We start from the raw sequence: 18997 nt of genomic DNA on the forward strand, positions 1-18997 counted from the left end.
ACTCTCAGAGGAAAGGGGAGCCAGTGATGAAGGAAAGCAATAGGGCTTTGGACCTGGGGATACATGGGAGTGGGTGGGGTACAGGAGGCTAACAGAGAGGAGGGGAGGAAAGTTCCAGAAGATGAAGCCCCATCAAGCCAAAACCAAGTGACTAATTAAGATGGCTGCCATCACTAGTCAGCAGGAGAAAGCAATCACATGTCACACTGTGATATCCTCTCACATCCACGGGAAAAACCAGAGTGAAAACTGTGGTCGAGGTACAGAAAAGTGGGAAGCCCTATACACTAGGGGGCATGGTTCAGAGGCTGTGGTTCAGTCTAACCCTCCTGAAATGGACGAGACATAGAGTTACTACACGACCAGCAATTCCAGCAATACATCCACACAGACACTTCTACACAGATGTTTGCAGCAGCATCAATCATAATCGCCAAAGGGTGGAAACAACCCAAATGCCCACCAGCTGATCAGTGGGCAAAGGAAAGGTAGTAGAGCCACGCCATGGAATACCCTTCAGTTCCCAAAAGGAATGAAGCTACATGTGGGTGAACCCCAAAAGGTGATGCCAAGTCAAAGGAGTGAGTCACAAGGCCATGTACTGTAGGGTCCCCACGTGAAAGCCCACAGTGGAGAAACCAGCAGAGACAGCTGTGGTGCTTAGGGCCGGGCTGGTGCTAGAGTGTGGGAGTGACGGGGTGGGGTGAGGTTCAATGACTGAAGGACCTAGGGCTTCTTTTCGGAGGTGATAACGATGGTCAAATTCACCCTGGAGATGGCTGTCTGTGTCCATGAGTATGGTCACATGTCACTAGTGGCATTTCACTGGGCCACGTGTCTGAGAAGCTGCACCATCTTGCCCCAGGAGTCACCCCCTGGCCCCCCAGGCCTGTGCAGTCACCCCTATGACGTTTGCTTGAAGAAGTCGCCTGAGGACTAATTTCCCAGCATGTGTCCTGAGTGTTAAGTAGCAGGTGGCTATTAACCCAAGCCCCTGACGATATACCACACAAGCAGGTGGTGAAGTGTGTGCAGGTGATTTAAAGTCCCACAGAGTCATTCACAGCAAACAAAACACAGGCTCTTTTTTCCCTGCTCTTTGATGTTTATGGAAATTCACGGTCACACACTTTGCGACCTGGGAGGTGGGAGCTGAGAGAAAGGGAGAGGAGGGTGGGGTGAGGCATAAGGTGGGAGCAGCATATTGGCAAGGCTGGGGGCCTCCTGGAGTTTGGAATTGGGACTTGAGCTTACCCAGGTCTCCAGATTCTGGCCCACAAATGGGATTTCAGGGTGGAGGCAGATGAGATTTGTCTCTGGTCCAGCAGTTGCAGTTGGTGAGTCTGTGGAACAGTTGCCGTCAGGGCTACAAACACATGTCCACTGATCTTCAGCACACTCCCTGGGAGGTGGGACCATGCTCCTCTCCCACTATTAGGGCTTCCACTTACATCACTCATTCAGTGTCATAACCCTGGCTGTTAGTGAGCAAAATCACAGGGTGACAGGACCTGCTTTTGTTGGGGGTTGTTTCTCTTAAAGTCATGGAGCCCAAGCACCTTCCAGACCTTTACCCAGCATCCCCGAGTATCTCCAGGCAGGTTGTTCATTCTCTTCCCATGACATAAAATGAGTACAAGGCCTCTCGCTAGTAACTTCAGCTCCAGAGAGGTCAAGCCCAGCTCCCCAAGTAGGACCTCACCTGGGTGTCCCCATGGTCATGTCTACCTCCCAGGAGAGTTTCTATCTTCACGTTCTTGGAATTCCCAAGGGTACAGAATTGTTTGAATGACCAACACATGATGCTGAAAAAAATTTTAACTACACTTTTTTTTAATAGCATATTGTTTAGAAATGATTTCAAAATATACTCTGTGTCAGTGGAGTTGTTTTAGGGCTTAAATAGCAAATTCCTTATATTAGAGGATGATTTGGCTCTCATTCCTCAGGGATGAGCTGCTGTTGTGTATTCTGTAGCTACAGTGGCTTCATTCTGTAGGTCAAGGTCAGGAGCTCAGTAGTACTCCGATTTCCTCAGCTCTTTTAGCTGGACCCTACAAATCCCAAGGGCACAACCACTGAGAAAATTGCTGGGTGTGTCGACAAATCATGGGCTTGAAGTGTTTTCTCATCACTCAGAGATTTATTGCTTCAGTTTAGATCTGCTGCCCAGATCGGACAGGTCAAGATACGAACACAACCCTGGGGGCGTGGGGATGAGATGCAGCCTGCCCTGGAATCACGGGGAGAGCTGGATCTGAGTTTCCATGTTGAAACACATTGCCTCTGTGGAGAAACAACCCCTTGTAGAATATTTATGAGGCACGCTGCTTTGCCCTAGGTTTTACCACCTACACAGACACAGTCCGTTCAGTTCAGTTGTGTCTGGGGGAGCTGCTTCTAGAAAGAGCTATAGAAAAAAGAATCAAGTTGGGTCACAAGCAAATCATCCAACAGAAACTCACAGAGTGACTATTTCATCTGAGCCCTCAGGTGCAAGGCGCTGTGAAATCAGGGACAAATAAGTTGAAAGAATCAGCAAACTGGTGGTGGCTGTGTGGGATGGGGTCAGCGTCACCTCCGTCAGGGCCAGACCCCGAAGGTAGAAGAAGGAATGGTCGGGTGGGGGAAGGAGGCAGAGGGCACCTGTGGCCCTAAGTTGAGCTGATGATTGGACAAGACCACTGGAGGAGAAAGGACGTACCCAGCTGGACACGCAGTTAGGGGCCCCGAGAGAGGACTGGGCTCAAGAGCATGAAGAGGCTCAGAACAGATGGCGCAGAAGGACACCCACTTGGGTTCCATATCATCTCCTCTGAGGCACACAAAGAGCCTAACACATTAGCTCAGGTCTCCCAGCTTAGCTCATCTGTTTAAATCAGGCTTTGGGTGTTTCTGGAACCTTTATGAGGTAATTGTCTCTTGAAAGGCTTTGGAATAATTAGGTATTATGAGATGATGTTTTTTAAAACAGGGGAGATAGGCAAAGAGCAAGGAAGCAGTCACTGGACAGCTTTACAGAAAGAGCCATACATGTGAATGTAAATGCTGAACAGTGTCATTTTTCGTCACCCTTTTTAATTGAGGTGCAAGTGCATTCATCCACGTGTCCTCGTATGTAGAGGGAATTAGGTTGTTTTCTTTACTATGTACTAACAGTTTATGCTTTGACAATGGTACGCAATGAGCTGACGGAAGATTTGACCTGGAATTTTAACGATGGATCGGAACAACCAGTCTCTGCCACACTCTGGGGAGCAGCTGCGAGTGCCGGTGACAACCTGCGGCTGCCCTCACCTGTCCAGGGTTGGGGTTGGGCGTTCATCACCCCCAGATCCTGGGGTGGAATCCCTCCCTCATTCCCCCCACCACATCCAGGGGGAAAAGAGGACGTGATTAAAACAGATGCTGAAGCAGGGATCAGAGGGCTGCAGGGAGAGATCTCGAGCCAACGAAGGCAGTGGCCCCTGGACACTGGAGGAGGCACAGTGGCCTCCCTAGAACCTTCCAGAAGGAACACACTCTGCTGCCACCTTGATTTTAGACTTTAGACCCCAGAACTGTAAGATGACAAGTGCGTGTTGTTTCAATGTCCTGCGTTGTGGTGATTTGCTCTGGGGGCGCAGGAATGAATGCACCTTGCTTACCTTCTCCGTGGCCCCCTCGCTGTCTGCAATTATGTTATATGCTTACTGCCCAGCTCCTCTGACTCAGCTCTGTGAGAGTGGGCGCTGTGTTCGCCTTTCTGTTTACCTCCCCTCCCCTTCAGCTCTGGCCCCAGTACCTGACACATGGGGTGCTCAAGGAACGCAGAGCAATGATGAAACAGGATAATATTTCATGAGTTCATGGCCTTACAGTAACACAATGGCTCATGTACAGGGTTACTGCCCTCCCATTCACTCTCAGAACCATCTGCAGCCTGATTTTTAAACCAGAGTAAACTGTTTTGTATATTTAAAATGATAAATCCTACCATGAATCTTGTACCTTTAAAAAAAACCCACCTAAATCATCTGTCTCTCTGCAAAGTAGCCTAGGAGAGTGTAAAGCCTGACAAGTGCACCATTAAAAAGGAGACAAGAGATCAGTGTTCAGCTCCACATGACCTGAGGGCACAGTGCAGGGAGGGCTGCAGGTAGCTCAGGCCATGTCCCTGGCCTGCCCGCAGGGGCTGACCTCAGGCTGAACTTGTGACCTGCCAGCCTGGCCCTGAGAGTCCACACCTGCTCACTGTCTATTCCTGAACAACTAGTCACACCAACGGAGGAGTTTAAAACAACACTTATTTAGTAGCTCACAATTTCCGTGGGTCAGAATTCCAGGTGTGTGGGGGCCGGGCCTCCACTAAGGGCATCTCCCAGGTGAGGCCACTTTGAACTCCAGGTGAGGCTCAGGAAGCTCATGCAGTTGTCAGCAGAATTCATTTCCATGTAGTTCTCTGTAAGACCCTAAGTCACCTTTTTGGCGAACTGTTGCCTAGGAACTGACTGCCTGCAGGTTCTAGAAGCTTCCCTCAGACGCCCTCCTCTCACAACCTGGCAGCCCAGCTCTCCTGGGTCAGTAGGAGGGCACCTGCTTCCTGTCTCCCTTAAGAGCTCACCTGCTTAGGTCAGGCCCACCCAGCATAATCTTCCTTTTGGCCAACTCCCAGTGACTCCTCCAGAGCTCTGAGTTCTGCCTGCAAAGTTCCTTTCCCCACAGTAACACAGCCATGGGGCTGCTCTCTCATGGCAGCCTCAGGTCCTGCTCAAGCTCAAGGGGGCAGCGCCTGTCACTGGGCAGGGACTTTGGGGGCCAACTTAGCCATTCTCCCTACTCAAACGCTCGACTCCTCACCAATCCACTAAGCCCCCTCAGACACAAAGAAACTTACTCGTCGGGCTAGGGATGTCGCCTGCTGGGCCCCATCACCTTCTGCCACTCGGAGGTCCTGCCCAAGTCTCCTGGCTGCATCCCCTCACAGCCTTGCACGGGACTGTCAGGTCCCACCTCTGAGCTGACTTCTGGGACCCGCCCCACGCTGTACCTCTAGGTTCTCGCCACCAGGCAGCAGGGGGCGCTGTTGTCTTTGGCTGTGGGCGCCACCAACCTACATCTCAGTTCAAGCTCTCAAGAGATTCCCAGTCTTCTCCATTGTGGGGACCCAGGGATGGCAGGACACAGGCCAGGTTTCTGCCTGAGGTTTCCTCTCCCCCCGCCTGTCTCTCCAGTGGGGGCAGGCCCTGCCCGAGCTGGGTGCCAGAGGGCACGGGCAAGGGACTGCCAAGGCCAGGTCCCTGCAGGGGAAGAGCACTCTGGGTCCACCATCCGGGTCAGGGCAAGGGCAGGAGAAGGAGGCCTGTGATGCCCCCTCCCTTTACCCCTTCCGGTCTCTTAAGAACCCTCAAGTACACTAGCATTCACTTGAACCCCCATGTTTATTGCTGCTCTATTTACAATTGGAAAGACATGGAAACAACCCAAATGCCCAAACGTAGATGACTGGATTAAAGAGATGTGGTACATATACACAATGGAATATTACTCAGCGATCAAAAAGATAAACTCATGCCTTTTGCACCAACATGGATGGAGCTGGAAATGATCATGCTTAGTGAAATAAGCCAGAAAGAAAAAGAAAAATACCAGATGGTTTCGTTTATAGCAGGAGAATAAAGGACCAGGTGAGAAAATAATAAAAATAATGAACAGCTATATACCAGAGACATTTTAGGGGGGTGGAGTGGGGAGTGGGATCAAAAACAGTGGGGGTGTCTATTCATTGCCTACGGTTGTTGCAACAAATGAGCACAAATCTTTATTCTCTCCCACTTATCCTTCCATCTGGGGGGCCAGAGTCCAGAGCCCAGTTTCAGCTGGGAAGTGTCATGTCAGAGACTATGAGCAGCAGGGTCTCAGTGGGGGTCGGTGGGGATGCCTTTCCTTCTGGTGGGCTTCAAGCATGGCGCTCAGGGCCCTGTCTCCTCACAGCCTGCGGGGCTGCGTGCCAGATCTCTGCTGCTCTCAGCCCTCCCTCTTCTCCCCTCTAAGCGCCCCTGTGGCTGCTTCTACAGCACCCGGCACTCAGGGCCATTTTACATTCATCCCATCTGCAAGGTGCCTGCTGCCCGCGAGGTCACGTCCTGGAGTCCAGGGTAGGGCCCCGGATGTCTGGGTCCGTCCTTCAATCAACATGCTGGAGAGCCACAGGGCCCAGCTGAGCAGGGACCTGACAAGGTGACAGGCTCGGGGCCGCTCCTTCTTGTCACGCGGATGTCACGGCGGGCGCCATGGATGTCACTGCTGGCGCGGTGTGTCCCTGTGACTCAGGGTGGTACGAGCAGACCTGGGTGTTCCTCTCCGCTCCTGGCCCTTTAATGGGAAGATGCTTGAGGACATCTTCTACGTTGCCGCTCTTCAGTCTCTCTACAAAGTAATTTTCTTTCTTTATTTTCAATCAAAGATTTGCCACCGAATCTGCAAGCTGGGATTATTTATACTTTATAAAAATCGTGAATTTAATTGAACTCAGTTCAAAGAAGTTAACTGGCAACTGAGTTTATAGTAAAACCACACGAAAATATTAGATTTAGGAAGGAATAATACACAGCGAACAGAAGCCACGGCTTATCATAGTGGTGGATGATACATATAGGGGCTTTTAAAAGTGATTTTCCAACATTCTGGTGCCTTGATTTTTTTATTAATTTCCATAAAAAAGGTACACACTTGATATGGTTGGCAGGAAAAACATGTTTTAGAAGCCTCAGAAACAAAATGAACCTAGTTGGAACTGGTGGATTTTTACTTTTTATTTATTTATTTTGCTTGTTTAATAGTTTTTCCTAGTGGTGCAACTTTCATGGCGCCTTTCAAATGCACCAGCACAATGCGTCTTCCTGGCTCAGTGCCCCTCCTGCGCGGGGTGGCGAGGCAGCTGAAGAGCTAGATAAAGCTCATTTCAATTCCCACTGATTCTATTTGGATGGACATTATTCTTGATGTGGCTGCACTGGTTCTGCATAAATAAACAAACAAACAACTAAATAAATTAAGGAGATAGTCACACATCAAACCCTAAGGAAATAAATATAGCCCAAGACGATGTTTGAGGTTCACAAATTGCCATGGATAAATCACCATTTTTCAGAGCAGATGGATTAGAACACTGACATTCTAATTCTCCATGCTGCCTTGCCTCTAATTTGTCTTTTAGGAGTGTTAGCAAAGTGTTACCCACTTGAAAAATGCTCTTACAAGGTTTTGGATTGTCACTACTGCTACTGTTGCTATGTTGCTATGTTGTCAAGATATCTAACATCTGTCACCCCGAAAACTTCTCACAGCCTCCCAGTTCCATGCCCTCTAGCCAGTAACCTGCCGTGAAGAGGAAAATTTGCAAACAAAGTCTTTTTCGCTTTCTCACCTCTACCCCAACTTAGTGATGTCTCCTTTTACTCTCTTTCATTCTCACTCCTAGGAGCCTGCTGACTTGTGGGATCGAAACACTGGGCTATGGACTTAGTCTACTGACAAGAGAGAGGGGAACACACCTCATTACTTTTCTGTTTGTCTCAGTGACCTCTTACTCTTTTCTCTTTGAAATCTCCATCCATCATCCATCCATCCATCATCCATTCATCCATCCATCCATCCATCCTCCATCCATCCATCCATCACTTATCCATCCATCATCCAGATATCCATCCATCCACCCATCCATCATCCATCCATCCATCATCCGGATATCCATCCATCCATCCATCCATCCATCATCCATCCATCATCCATCCATCATCCATCCATCCATCATCCATCCATCCTCCATCATCCATCCATCCATCCATCCATCCATTATCTATCCATCCATCCATCACTTATCCATCCATCCATCATCCGGATATCCATCCATCCACCCATCCATCATCCATCATCCATCCATCCATCATCCATCCATCCTCCATCATCCATCCAACCATCCATCCATTATCTATCCATCCATCCATCATCCTGATATCCATCCATCCACCCATCCATCATCCATCCATCCATCCATCCATCCATCCATCCATCCATCCATCATCCATCCATCATCCATCCATTCATCCATCTTTTACTGTATGTCTAGTGTAAGCTGTGATTTACCAGGAATCCTACCTCTACGTGATTTATGTTCTAACAGGGAAGACAGTTACAATTATGATTTAAAAAATACACATCACACCTGCTAAGTATGGAGTTAATGGAAAGCTCAGCAAGGGAAGTTGGAAATGATTCTACGGGGGAAGAGACATAATGTGGAGCCTCAGATTCCAACAAGGCGGTTAATTTCTTCAAAAATATTTATTGAGTGTTGCAAACCGGGCACAGGAGAAGCTGCTAGTGATGCAGAGGTGAGCGGGAGGATGTGAACTGCTCTGGTGGGGTGCAGAGCTTCATGGGGTTAGCCTGTTCTGGGCTGGGCACAGGGAGAATGTTCTAGCAGAGAGAACATGTGTAGCGGGGCATGGGGGAGAGAACCAGTTGCATTATAAACACGGAACATTCCACATGACCAGGGTTTGAATGTCAGTCAGGAGGGGACCCCTGGTGACCCTTAAATACCCTGAACGAGGGAGCTGGGAGCAGGTACATAGCAGACACTTGACTCTTGGGAGGCGGAGAAGGGGCATCAAATCCCTCTCAGCATCCCCGACAGAAAAGGAAATGTCGAACACAGGCAGCAAGCCCCAACCACTTGGAGATAATTTCCTTCTCTTTCATAAACATAGTCATGATTATAATGACCTTTCACGAACAGCAGAGGGGCTGCTGAAAAAAATGAGGTATGTGAGAACAAAACCCATCTACCTGACGGCCATGTAGCTTTCGCTGAGTCACCAGAGCAAGCATTTTCAGCGTGCGTCAGAGATGGCCAAGAGCGGAGGTATGCTTGGAAACAGTTCACAAAAGCCCTGCATGAGGAGGCCAGAGATTTGGGTGACAGGACGTATCCTGAGAGTCACTTCTTCCCCCGTCGTTTTATGTCACTCTGTTTTGCAGCCATTCCAGCCCGGGGTACTTAAAGGAGAACCCTGGAGTCCTTGGCTTCGTGGTGCACAGGGGAGACAAGCAGGCAGGAGGACAGCAACTTGGGCCCCGCGAAGCTTCATACCTGCTTTCCTCTGGGCTTCCTCTCAGCGCAGATGTCTCTCGTGGCCACTCGTCGCCGAATGACTCCGCCCTCACAGCCTCGGCGCCCATGTTCGGGTGAGCACGCTCACGCACGCATGCACGCCCATCCCTTACTCCGGTGTCCACCCTCAGGCATGCGGACTCCACGCCCACACCCCAAGTGCCTTCTGCACTCAAGGCTGCAAGTGACCGCCACAGAGGCCAGTCCAAGTGCCTACTGGGATTGTCGACCCCTAGAGGAAAGTGTAAAGAGGCTCTCAGGTTACAAACACCCCGCGAGGTCCCAACCGGCTCACACGCTCAGCTGCTGGCTCATCTTTGGTCACCCCATGTTCACTGGATCCTGTGCAATCGAGTATGTGATAAAGCCTATTAACTGTGCCGTGAATTCCATGCAATTCACCTAAAATGAAGGCTCCCTAGGAACCCAAATCTCCTGTGGGCACTGATTCACACAACATTCTGGAGGTGTGAAACCCTAAATAATTGGCTGACGGCAAATCAATGTTTTTTCCTTGAGTAGCAACAACCACTGCTCTTACGCTTCCCAGGCTTTCACCTGGATCGACTGCACGTCTCAAGGGCCTGGTTTTCTCTGCCGGGCTGATCCTAAGTTACTGGATCATCTGCTCGAAATATACGCCGTCAAATGCATCTAAGGAACACATTTGGTCAGCAGCAAAGAGCTGCCTGATTCTGCCTGCCCTGTGCCTGTCATTTGGCTTAGGACAGAGCCCCTCACTAGCAGAGCCACAGAGTGTGCAGGGCCAGCTCTGCACACTCAGGTTGGGGCACTTCTTAGCCATCTGCGGGTGCCAGAACCACACCCTGCTGCTCTGAGGCCGGCCGAGGCGGCCGCACGACCATCGTGGGCATCCCGCGAGACACTGGGTCTCGAGCAAGAACATTCACTGACGTGCTGTCTGCTCTAGGGCCTGGGGGCTTGGAGGCAGTGGGGCTACCTGCCTCAATTTTCCCTGGGGGTCAGGGGGCCCCCGGAGGTGTGAGTGAATTACAGCAATTTTGTCTTTGCCCAGGATGATCTATGAAATCTGCCCTGGACCAGCATGCCCCCCAATCCTGCTCTCTGGGGACGCAGCCCCCAGGGCTTCCGGACGATGAGGGCGAAGTACATCCCAGCCAGTGACTGCTCACTGGTCAGCAGGATCAGCCTGGCGGTCGTGGGGATTTTCTGACATGCTTAACCTCAAACATCTATGGCATCAGTATCAGCATTCAGCTACTGCTGGCAAGAGGCCACCAAGCAGCCCAGGAGATGCACCGGGAAGGTAAGGAATGGAAAGAAGAGCAGAAAAACTCGGGAGTGGAAAGCGAAGGCTGCCACGAAGGACCCGGCCTTGGGGGCAACTTAGAAATCTGGCAAAAATCAGATATTTTGGGGCTCTGTGCCGATTCCTGAAACTTCTGGGTTCCCTGTTGCTGCCAGTAGCTTGGAGGAAGTGACTTGGTCCACTTATGAATAAACATTTATGGGTCCTCCCCGGGGCACAGCGGGGTAAAGCACAGCATGGAGAAGCTAAAGCCACCTCAGCATGAGTTAGATCCCCGCCTGCCCCGGAGGTGACCCCCAGGGCGCAGCAGACCTCTCCTGACCCGCCTGCTGCTCCCCTCAGCAGTGGACTACATCAGTCTGCCTGTTCTGCTCCCCACTCTGTCTCCGATGAAGCCTCTCACCGCCCATGCACCCCTGGCCTGCACCCCAGTTCTGTATGCATAAATGAACATTTGTAATAGATCTCTAGTTCTCGCTCAGTTCTCACTTCCACCTGCCCTGTTCTCCTCCGTCTCAGTCACATCCTGAACGCTCTGCATACCTGTCTATTTATACATATATATATGCAACAGTTCTGGGGGATGACAGAATGGGGTTACTCAAACGGAAAAAAAGAGGACGTCATGGAGACATCTGAATGATAATCTCGACGGAGAGGAATGTCATCTGCTTACAGCCCAGCCAATAAAACTGGGCCATTTAGGGCTGCGGGGGCAGGCAGAGGGGCTCACCCCTTACTTCATCCGTGTCCCAGGGGAAGGCTGCCCGAGCTTCAAACAGAAGGCTGCAGGCTGGCTTTCCGCACGGGACTGCCTTGTAACGGCGCCTCCCTGTGCAGGAAAGAGAACTCCTTGGACAGAGAACCAAGACCACTGCTGGCGCCTGGTCTGTCATCACAGCGGCATCTCTCTGCACAAGGACGTGCTCAGCCTTCTGATTTCTGTTTCATGTTTGGCCCGTCAGTGCAGCCGCGTGCTGTGAGCCTGGCTGACCCTCCGTGAACTCGGGCAGTGCATGGGGACTTCCTAAGGTCAATCGAAGGCTGTGTCCTTCTCCAACTGCAGGCCCCAAAGATCATCAGAAATGAAAGGACAAACAGATAGCTTTCCCGTAAAGAGCATATCGTGTTGATTTATTATAGAACGCAGTTAAAAAAAATATCTTGAGGTTAGCCTCTCCGGTTGAAAAGCACTTAACTAGAACACTTGAACAGCTACACGACGCTCTCCCATCCCGACCCCCGCCCCCAACCGGTACTGTAAACAGGGTTTTGAGAACATTCAGTCGATTCCTTGATATGAACAACCCAACACACTTGCTTCTCAAAGAAAACCATCTTCCAGATTTCCAAAGCATGCATTGTTTACTCGGCATTAGGCATTTCAAAACGACAAACTCTGTTATGTTATGGTATCGTAAGGCCAAAATGTTACACTATTTACCAGACACCACATTACGACTAGGAAGGAAGTCACAGACGACGACCTCGTGTAACAACCGCGTGGGAGGTGAAGGAGAAAGGCACTGTAGCCCTCGAACACCAGCACACACTATTTCCACTTCACATGCGTTGAATTCAAGCCCCGTCAAACATCTGAACAGTGTTTGTTTTTTTTAAAACAACATACAATTCACAGGTAGGTTACTACATCTTACACTATTTTTCCACTGCCATATTTTCCACCCAAGGGTACAACAGGTATGAGTAAATACGATCAGCTTTATTTACAGGTTTATCTTGATGGTTTTGTGGGGTTAAAAAACCAAAAAAAAAAATCAGCTCTCCTAACCAACAGGTCCTCCCAAGAGGCGTCTGACTACGACGCCCGGATACAAGCCATCATGTAGGAGAAATGATAGAAAACTTACGCCTGACCCCAACCCCTAAAGGTTCTCATCCACGAAAAGTTGGCAGTGAAACCGCTGTTCTCTGGATTTTAGAAGTGAAACCCTACGCAGGAATTTCAGATCAGCTTTTGCAAAAGCACAAGTCGCACACTGTGCCTAAGAGGATGGGGTGGGTGGGGGTTCCTCCTGGTCGCATCTCACTTGTGGGGGGCTGCTGCACAGAGAGCTGAGACTCTACAACGGTAAGGACTCTGCACACGCCCCCCGGCCTCCGCCAAGGTGCCCCACAGCCATGGCACGATGCTACCTACGGACCAAGGTTAGTTTTGAAAATCGGTAATAACATGCACAGACGTTGGGACACGGGAGGCGAACGATGAAACACTACAGTTTCCACACTGCATTGTGGTTGTTCCCACAACTTTTCTGCGCCACACACTCTGTGGCTGTGCCCGGCGCCTTTTCCAACCGGAGGACCCTGGCCCCGGAAACAGAGTCCCCTGCCCGGACCCACGTCTCAACCTGCCCTTAGCAAACACAGAACCTACCAGGAAAGAACAAGTACAAACACGACCGTCAGCAGTCTTCTGGACGCATCCCCCAAGGCCCAAGTGTGTGACCGCCCCGACTCGGCGGCTGGCCCAGAGGCCGTGGTCATGGGCACAGTGTCAGAACCGGGAGGCCGAACCCCGATTCTCCTCTGGGCAACATGAACTAGAATTCCTGCCACGGCGATCGCCACGGCGACCACCTCCCAAGTTCCACAGTAAAAGATTCCTCCCCGAGCGCGATCTGGGGCGCCTGCAGGGTGCCGGTTCAGTTCAAGTGGATGGGCGTGTACTCCGGCCTGCGGGTCTGGATAATTTTTGGTTTGGGTCTCTTCATCCTCTCCATCTCGTCGTCTTCCTCGTTCTCCTGATCGCTCTCACACACGTGGACCACCACGCTGGGGGTGGTGTCAGTCGCTGCATGCAATTCGTATTTTTCCCCTGGGGAGAGAGAACAACGGCGGGGTCACCCCGGCCAGGCTGCTGGGGGAGAGAGCACCGGGAGCCGCAAGACGCACTCGGGGGTCCCACTGGCCCAGCTTCTGCGACTGATCCCGGGGCTGGCGGGACCCAGCTGGATCCAGCGTTTCTGCGGTGAGTTACCGAGAAAACAACTGTGCATGAATACACACGCGAACGTGTATGTCTAAATCGCCACTGTGTATTACTCTGCTTCCAGTCAGGCATCTGAAAGGTGGGGATGCAATGTGTTGTCAGGTAACACTGCACCTCCTGCCTCCAGGTCTACACCGCCCGCCCCCCCCCCACTCCCCCTCAGTCACTGTGGCTGGACAAGCAGCAGTCAGGCAAAGACCTGCATGAATAAGCAAGTTAGGAGACCTGGCAGGTGCCCCTGGAGGCCCCTGCCGAGTTGGGCAGAGCACATGGCCCCGGGAGCCCGGCGCAGACACAGCCGTGAATGCTCCGTCCAGGCGCTTGGACAAGCTCTCGGCCCCGCTGTCCTCTCCAGTTGGCCCCTGTCGGCCTCCTGAAGCGGGAGGGTCCTGTCTCTGGGTCCAAGCTGCTCTACGTCAGCCTGAGTTGTCCCGGGCTCGGTCGGGTGTGGCTGGCGGGGATGAGCGTCCTGCGCTGGGAGGCGGGCAGGGCTCTGGGCGGCAGGAAGAGCCGCCTCGGGGCTGAGGCGGCAGCGAGGCCAGTGCAGTGGCCAGCACGTGGGCTGTGAGCCCTGCCACCTTGGGCCCGTGGCCGGGGCATGTTCTTTGCCTCTCTGTGTGCCTCAGTCTCCCTCTCTGCAAATGGGGTAGTAAAGGCCTCAGCTGGCTGGGTTGTTCTTAGATGGGTGCACAAAGCTCTTAGCGCACACCGAGTCACCCCCACACCCCTCCACACCCCCGTGTTAGGATGTGAATCTCCCTGGGGCCACTGGGAGAAGCAGGAGTGGAGGGGTCTTAATCAGGGCGCAGGGCTGGCTTCCGCTCACCCTGCAGGGTGTGCACCCCAGGCTCTGTGCTCGTCCAGGCAGGGCTTCCTGCCTCACGCCCTGCTCACTATTCTGCAGGTAGACAGTGTGCTGACCTGCTTAAAGGTGGGTGCTTCTTCTCGCCGACAGTGCTACGGCGACTGCACTTGTGCCTCTCGGGGAGCCTGAGCTCACGCCAGGCGGGAGCCTCTTTATAAACTCAGCTGCCTTCTGATCAAGCACATCCAGAAAGCTCAGGGCTAAGGACCATATTTGCAAAATCTCTGCAGAAACCTGTTGCTGAAGCGCCCCTACGGGAGACACTGCCCAGCCCACTGCGGAGCGAGTGAAGGGCAAGTGGACTCTACTATGTCTGCTTTCTAGCACGATCTCTCGAGAAGCCTCTCTGAAGGACTGGCAGGTGTGGAGAGGGAGGCGTTTTCTTCGTGGTTCTTCTTGCCTCCACGCAGCCTGACGAGCCGTGCCCAAAGGGCAGCACTGTGCACTGCTCTTGCACCCCGCAGACCTGACCCTCAGAGGCGTGGCCGCAACCCTTCCTCCAAGGGGCCGTTTCCACCCTGACCTTCATGCCCGACTGGCAGGAAGTCGTAACACGATTCCTGCTTTCTGCCAGAGGGGACTTCCGGGGAGATGTTTTGGGAAATGTGATCTTTTCCATAAAAAACTGCTGCTGGTCTAAGAAAATAAAACCTTCAAGCGCTCAAAGGGACATCAGCTTGCTGTGGTGCAAGGGGAGCTGCGGGTCTCAGCATTCGTCCTGTCTGCTCCAGGCACAGGCAGGGGGGCGGCTCCGACCTCTACACCCCAATACCCAGCGGTGCCCGCGCTCACCCCAGTCCCATGGGGCACAGCTGCCGCCGTTTCGCTGTTTCTAAACCTCGGTCTTGAGCGCCGTCGCGGCCGGGCACTGCGTTTTACACCAGGACCTCACCCGCTGCTCCGACCCCAGCAGGTCTCCCCACTTTGTGAACAGGCAGCTGAGGCCTGGTACCCGTGTCCCCCACTGCTCCTCGAGTCCTTTAGAGGACCGCCCCTCTTCCTTTCCAGAGGCGCAGTGGGGAAGCACCCCTAGGGACCCAGAGGGGCCCATTTTTCACTGTGGTTTTTGCTGCTCCTCTGCATATTCCAGAGGCCAGAATCAGGTCATCCATGGGGTGACTTTGACTAAAAATGCAGTTTCGGGTGGGGGGGTCTGCTTTCCCCTTCCCATGCTCATCCCCACTTGGGAAAGAGGAGAGGAGGCGAGACTGAGTCTGACCACCCTACAGGCTGTGCTCGGTGGTGGAGGGCTGTTCTCACACCGACCTTCTAGGCCCCCCTAAGAACAAAGCCAGAGGCAGGCTGGACGCTGCCGGCCAGAGTGATAGGCAGGACGGGGATGGAGAGAGCTCAGGAGCGGGTAGGTGGGTCCAGTATAACCCTCGGTGCGTCCTCACCTCCCTCCCCACCTGCAAGCACCGCTCACCTGGCCCGAGCTTGGAGATAGCATATAAAAGATCATAATTTATGACGGGCGTGGCGTCTTCCACTTGCTTCCAACCAACCGGCGGAGAGGCGGGAGGAGAGATCAGAAACTGCTTGTCAGGATTGGGGGGAGCCAGGTGTGAGCTTCCTATGTGCAGAGTCTGGGGAGACAAAGACACACGAGCGGCATTTAATGACCTTTCGGGAAGACGGGGTGAGAGGACAGGCCCAGCCGGACGCCAGACCCGGGATGGCTCAAGGAGGACTCCTGCAAGGTCTGTGTGGGGCACTCAACGGCGGTGTGGACTCTGGCTACGGGCCGACACGGTGGGAGCCCTTCCCAGGACTGGGAACCTGCGGGTGCCGGACTGGCCGTGGTTAAACTAGCTAGGAGGAGGGACGGCGTTAGCTAAATAGAAAAAATAGCGCCACTCTCGCCGAGGTCAGAGGGCTGGGAATATTCACCTCTTCTAGCTCCGTAACACTAAAGCTGAGAGATGTCTTTTTCCCAGGGGCAGCAGGAGCGCGAACCCGGGACTCTTGCCCACCACTCTCAGGCTTCCTGGTGCAGGGCTGGGCACTGCCCCTGGGGTTGTGCATCAGATGCCAAAGGGAAAAAAGGAAAAAGCATCCATCTTCCAGAAGGTCGTACAAGAAGGCGATAACTATGGCCTAGCTTGGCTTTGCAGTGACGCTGGCGATTAGGGGTGTGTGCAGAAGGAGCATACTTCCAAATCCTAGGAGTTGGGGGTTTTCTTTGTACAGCTGGCCCTGAACAACTTAGGGGTGCCCACCCGCCCATGCCAAGCCGCAACTCTGAGGATAACGTTGGATCACCGCAAAACCTAACGCTTGTGTGGCTTGGTACCTGCTGGGCGGGCGTTCAGGCCTCCCGCCACACCCAAACCCTCCAAAGCCTGAATGCCTCACAGCGCACACCCCGTATCCGCGGGCTCCAGGTTCGAATCTGCGGATGCCAAGCCACACACCCTCCCAGAGTAAGTCCTGTCTAACTGGATCTCGGCAGTTCAAGCTGTGCTGTTCCAGGGTCCACTGCACTTTAATCTTCCTCTCCCTGCCCAAATCTTCACGATGAACACGCGTTAAATTAATCATCAGAAGTCGCCAAGGACCAAGGATTATTTAGCCAGACTCTGCCCTCCCCGGGGGCAGCGGAAGGCCCAGGTTCACGCGGGCCTGAGGGCAGAGCCCCGCCTCCGCCCGCCGCCAGGGGGCAGTGCGGCCCAGCAGTAAGTCCACCCGGATTTGCATTGAGGAGTGGGCATCTGATGTGCTGCCCATCGGCCAGCCTCTCTGCAGGGCCTGCTGGCTCCCCATCCCGGGGTTGGGGAGCTCTACTGCGACTGCCTTCAAAGTGGGTCCCCCACCACCGCAGGTCCCCTGAAGAGGATGAGGTGGCGGAAAGCCCTGGACAGCCCTGGACCCTACTCACAGGAGAACTCCTGAGCCGTGGCAGCCTGGAGGATCCACTTCCCCTTCCAAGCCCAGCACAGCCTGTGTGGCGGCGCGAGGGCTGCAGTTCCCCAGCCAGTGAGCGTGTGGGTGACAAGCCTCAGAGAGCAAGGAGCCCCCTGGTCCACTCTGGGGACCAAGCCATTGGCCTCCTTCTTCCAGCAAAGTCACAACCCCCGGCTGTGCTCACTAACTGTGTCCACACACCCCACCTGACAATGTCCCTGAACAGGGACAGGCATCTCCTGTCTTTTCTCCACACAAGCTTGAGGACGGGTTCTTTTCCCTGTTATGATTAGTAACAATAATTAAGTTATGCTTATTGCAGTAATAATGTTGGTCGGCAACACCATGTGTGATTTGGGGGTTCAGGCTCTCTCTCTTCAGATGTCTAGATTCTCACGTGCTCAGCACCAAAGCTCCCCCAAACCCAGCCCAGCTGAGGGGTCAGTTGAGGACTCTTTCCAATCCTCCCTGGAATGTTCTTTAAATAGGTGAGACCCTGAATAACAAGCTGTTATTTTCTCAGGATAAATTCTGGGGTGCTTAATGGAGTGTGTGTACAATGTAACCAACGGCCCCACTCACCTGAGCAAAATATAATTTCATTTCCTTTCCCAGAAATTCAGTCTTATGCAGCTGGAGTCTGGCATCTGCTGCAGATAAGGGGTTGCTGAAGTTTATTCTGACTCGCTTGAAGCTCTTAAAATACTGAAAGGTGATGTCCTTGTCATAGGTCCGAAAGAGTGCCTCAAATTTGGCCTGAAAAAACAACAAAAATAAAAGGAGTTAAAATGACCCCTGAGTCACTGCATCATCGCATTTCTCACTGAGGAAGCGAGTTGTTCATTTCAAGAACACCTGATTCCTTTCTGAGAGAAGACAGAGAATCACCTGTCCGCCTTGAGATTCTGCCTTTCTTTATTCTGCTACAGGGGGTTTCATGAAAATGCAAGAACGTATGATTTACCACACTCAGTCAGTCAGCAGAACAACGGCCAATCTCTACACACTTCTTAGCGTCACAGAAACACGCTTTATGAGGTGGCTCTGGCATCTTTCCAAGAGATCATTTGTTATCCCTCTGGCCAGAGACCACACTGCGCATGACTCCCCTCCCACCCCTCACCCCCTGCCCCTTGTCTAGGGAAGTCAAGTCCAGGGCGCTGCTGTGTATAGACATCAACTCTGGGGCTTAAAAGCTTTGCAGCTAATTTGAAAAAAATAAAAATGACTGACTTGGAAGACAATGAATAAAGGTGCTTACTGTAAAGGAAGCCAACAGCCCACTACTGTTCTCCCACTCACTTTGTTACTTTTTAGCCTCCAAAATAATACTGTTTTTAAAGAGGAACACCCTGCAAGGGGCCCACCTCCGCTTGCTGGCTCACCCCGCTTTACTGCTCCCAGGGCCAGCAAAAATGAGATTGCGATGCTCAAAGGGCAAGTTCGGGATGTGAGTGCGAGTTCAAGGATTGCTTGTCTCGGGTCAGGAAAGAAATCGGCCAGCCTCTTGGGAAAAGCCTGGGGCGGGGGGGGGGGGGGGGGGGGGTGCTGAGCTGGGAAGCCGCTGGGCTCCCTCCCAGAGAGAGGGTGGTGCTGCACAGCAAAACTTTCAGAAAGCTTCCTGGGCTTCCAGTCTGCAGGTTTTCTGAGCCTTTCCCCCAGGTCAAACCCCAAGGACAGATTGTGGGGACCAGGGAATGGAGCGGGGCCACCAGAGTTGGCCAGGGAAGCTGACCGCTGCACAGGGGGGTGCAGAAGAGGTGGCTA

General features: G+C 52.7%; 1 protein-coding gene across 1 annotated transcript in view; it reads right to left on the reverse strand.

The window, feature by feature from the left end:
- Nucleotides 1–11561: 11561 nt before the first annotated feature.
- RCAN1 (regulator of calcineurin 1) overlaps nucleotides 11562–18997 on the reverse strand; it is a 9088-nt gene continuing 1652 nt past the window's right edge. The window contains exons 2-4 of the mRNA XM_004675364.2: nucleotides 17813–17986; nucleotides 15753–15912; nucleotides 11562–13287 (exon numbers count right to left, since the gene is read on the reverse strand). Of these exons, the coding sequence (XP_004675421.1) occupies nucleotides 13115–13287; nucleotides 15753–15912; nucleotides 17813–17986 (507 nt within the window). The 3' untranslated portion in view covers nucleotides 11562–13114. The remainder of the gene's footprint in view (nucleotides 13288–15752; nucleotides 15913–17812; nucleotides 17987–18997) is intronic.

This window comes from Condylura cristata, unplaced genomic scaffold (genome assembly GCF_000260355.1).
Source record: "Condylura cristata isolate star-nosed mole 26May11 unplaced genomic scaffold, ConCri1.0 scaffold00003, whole genome shotgun sequence".
NCBI lineage: Eukaryota > Metazoa > Chordata > Mammalia > Eulipotyphla > Talpidae > Condylura > Condylura cristata.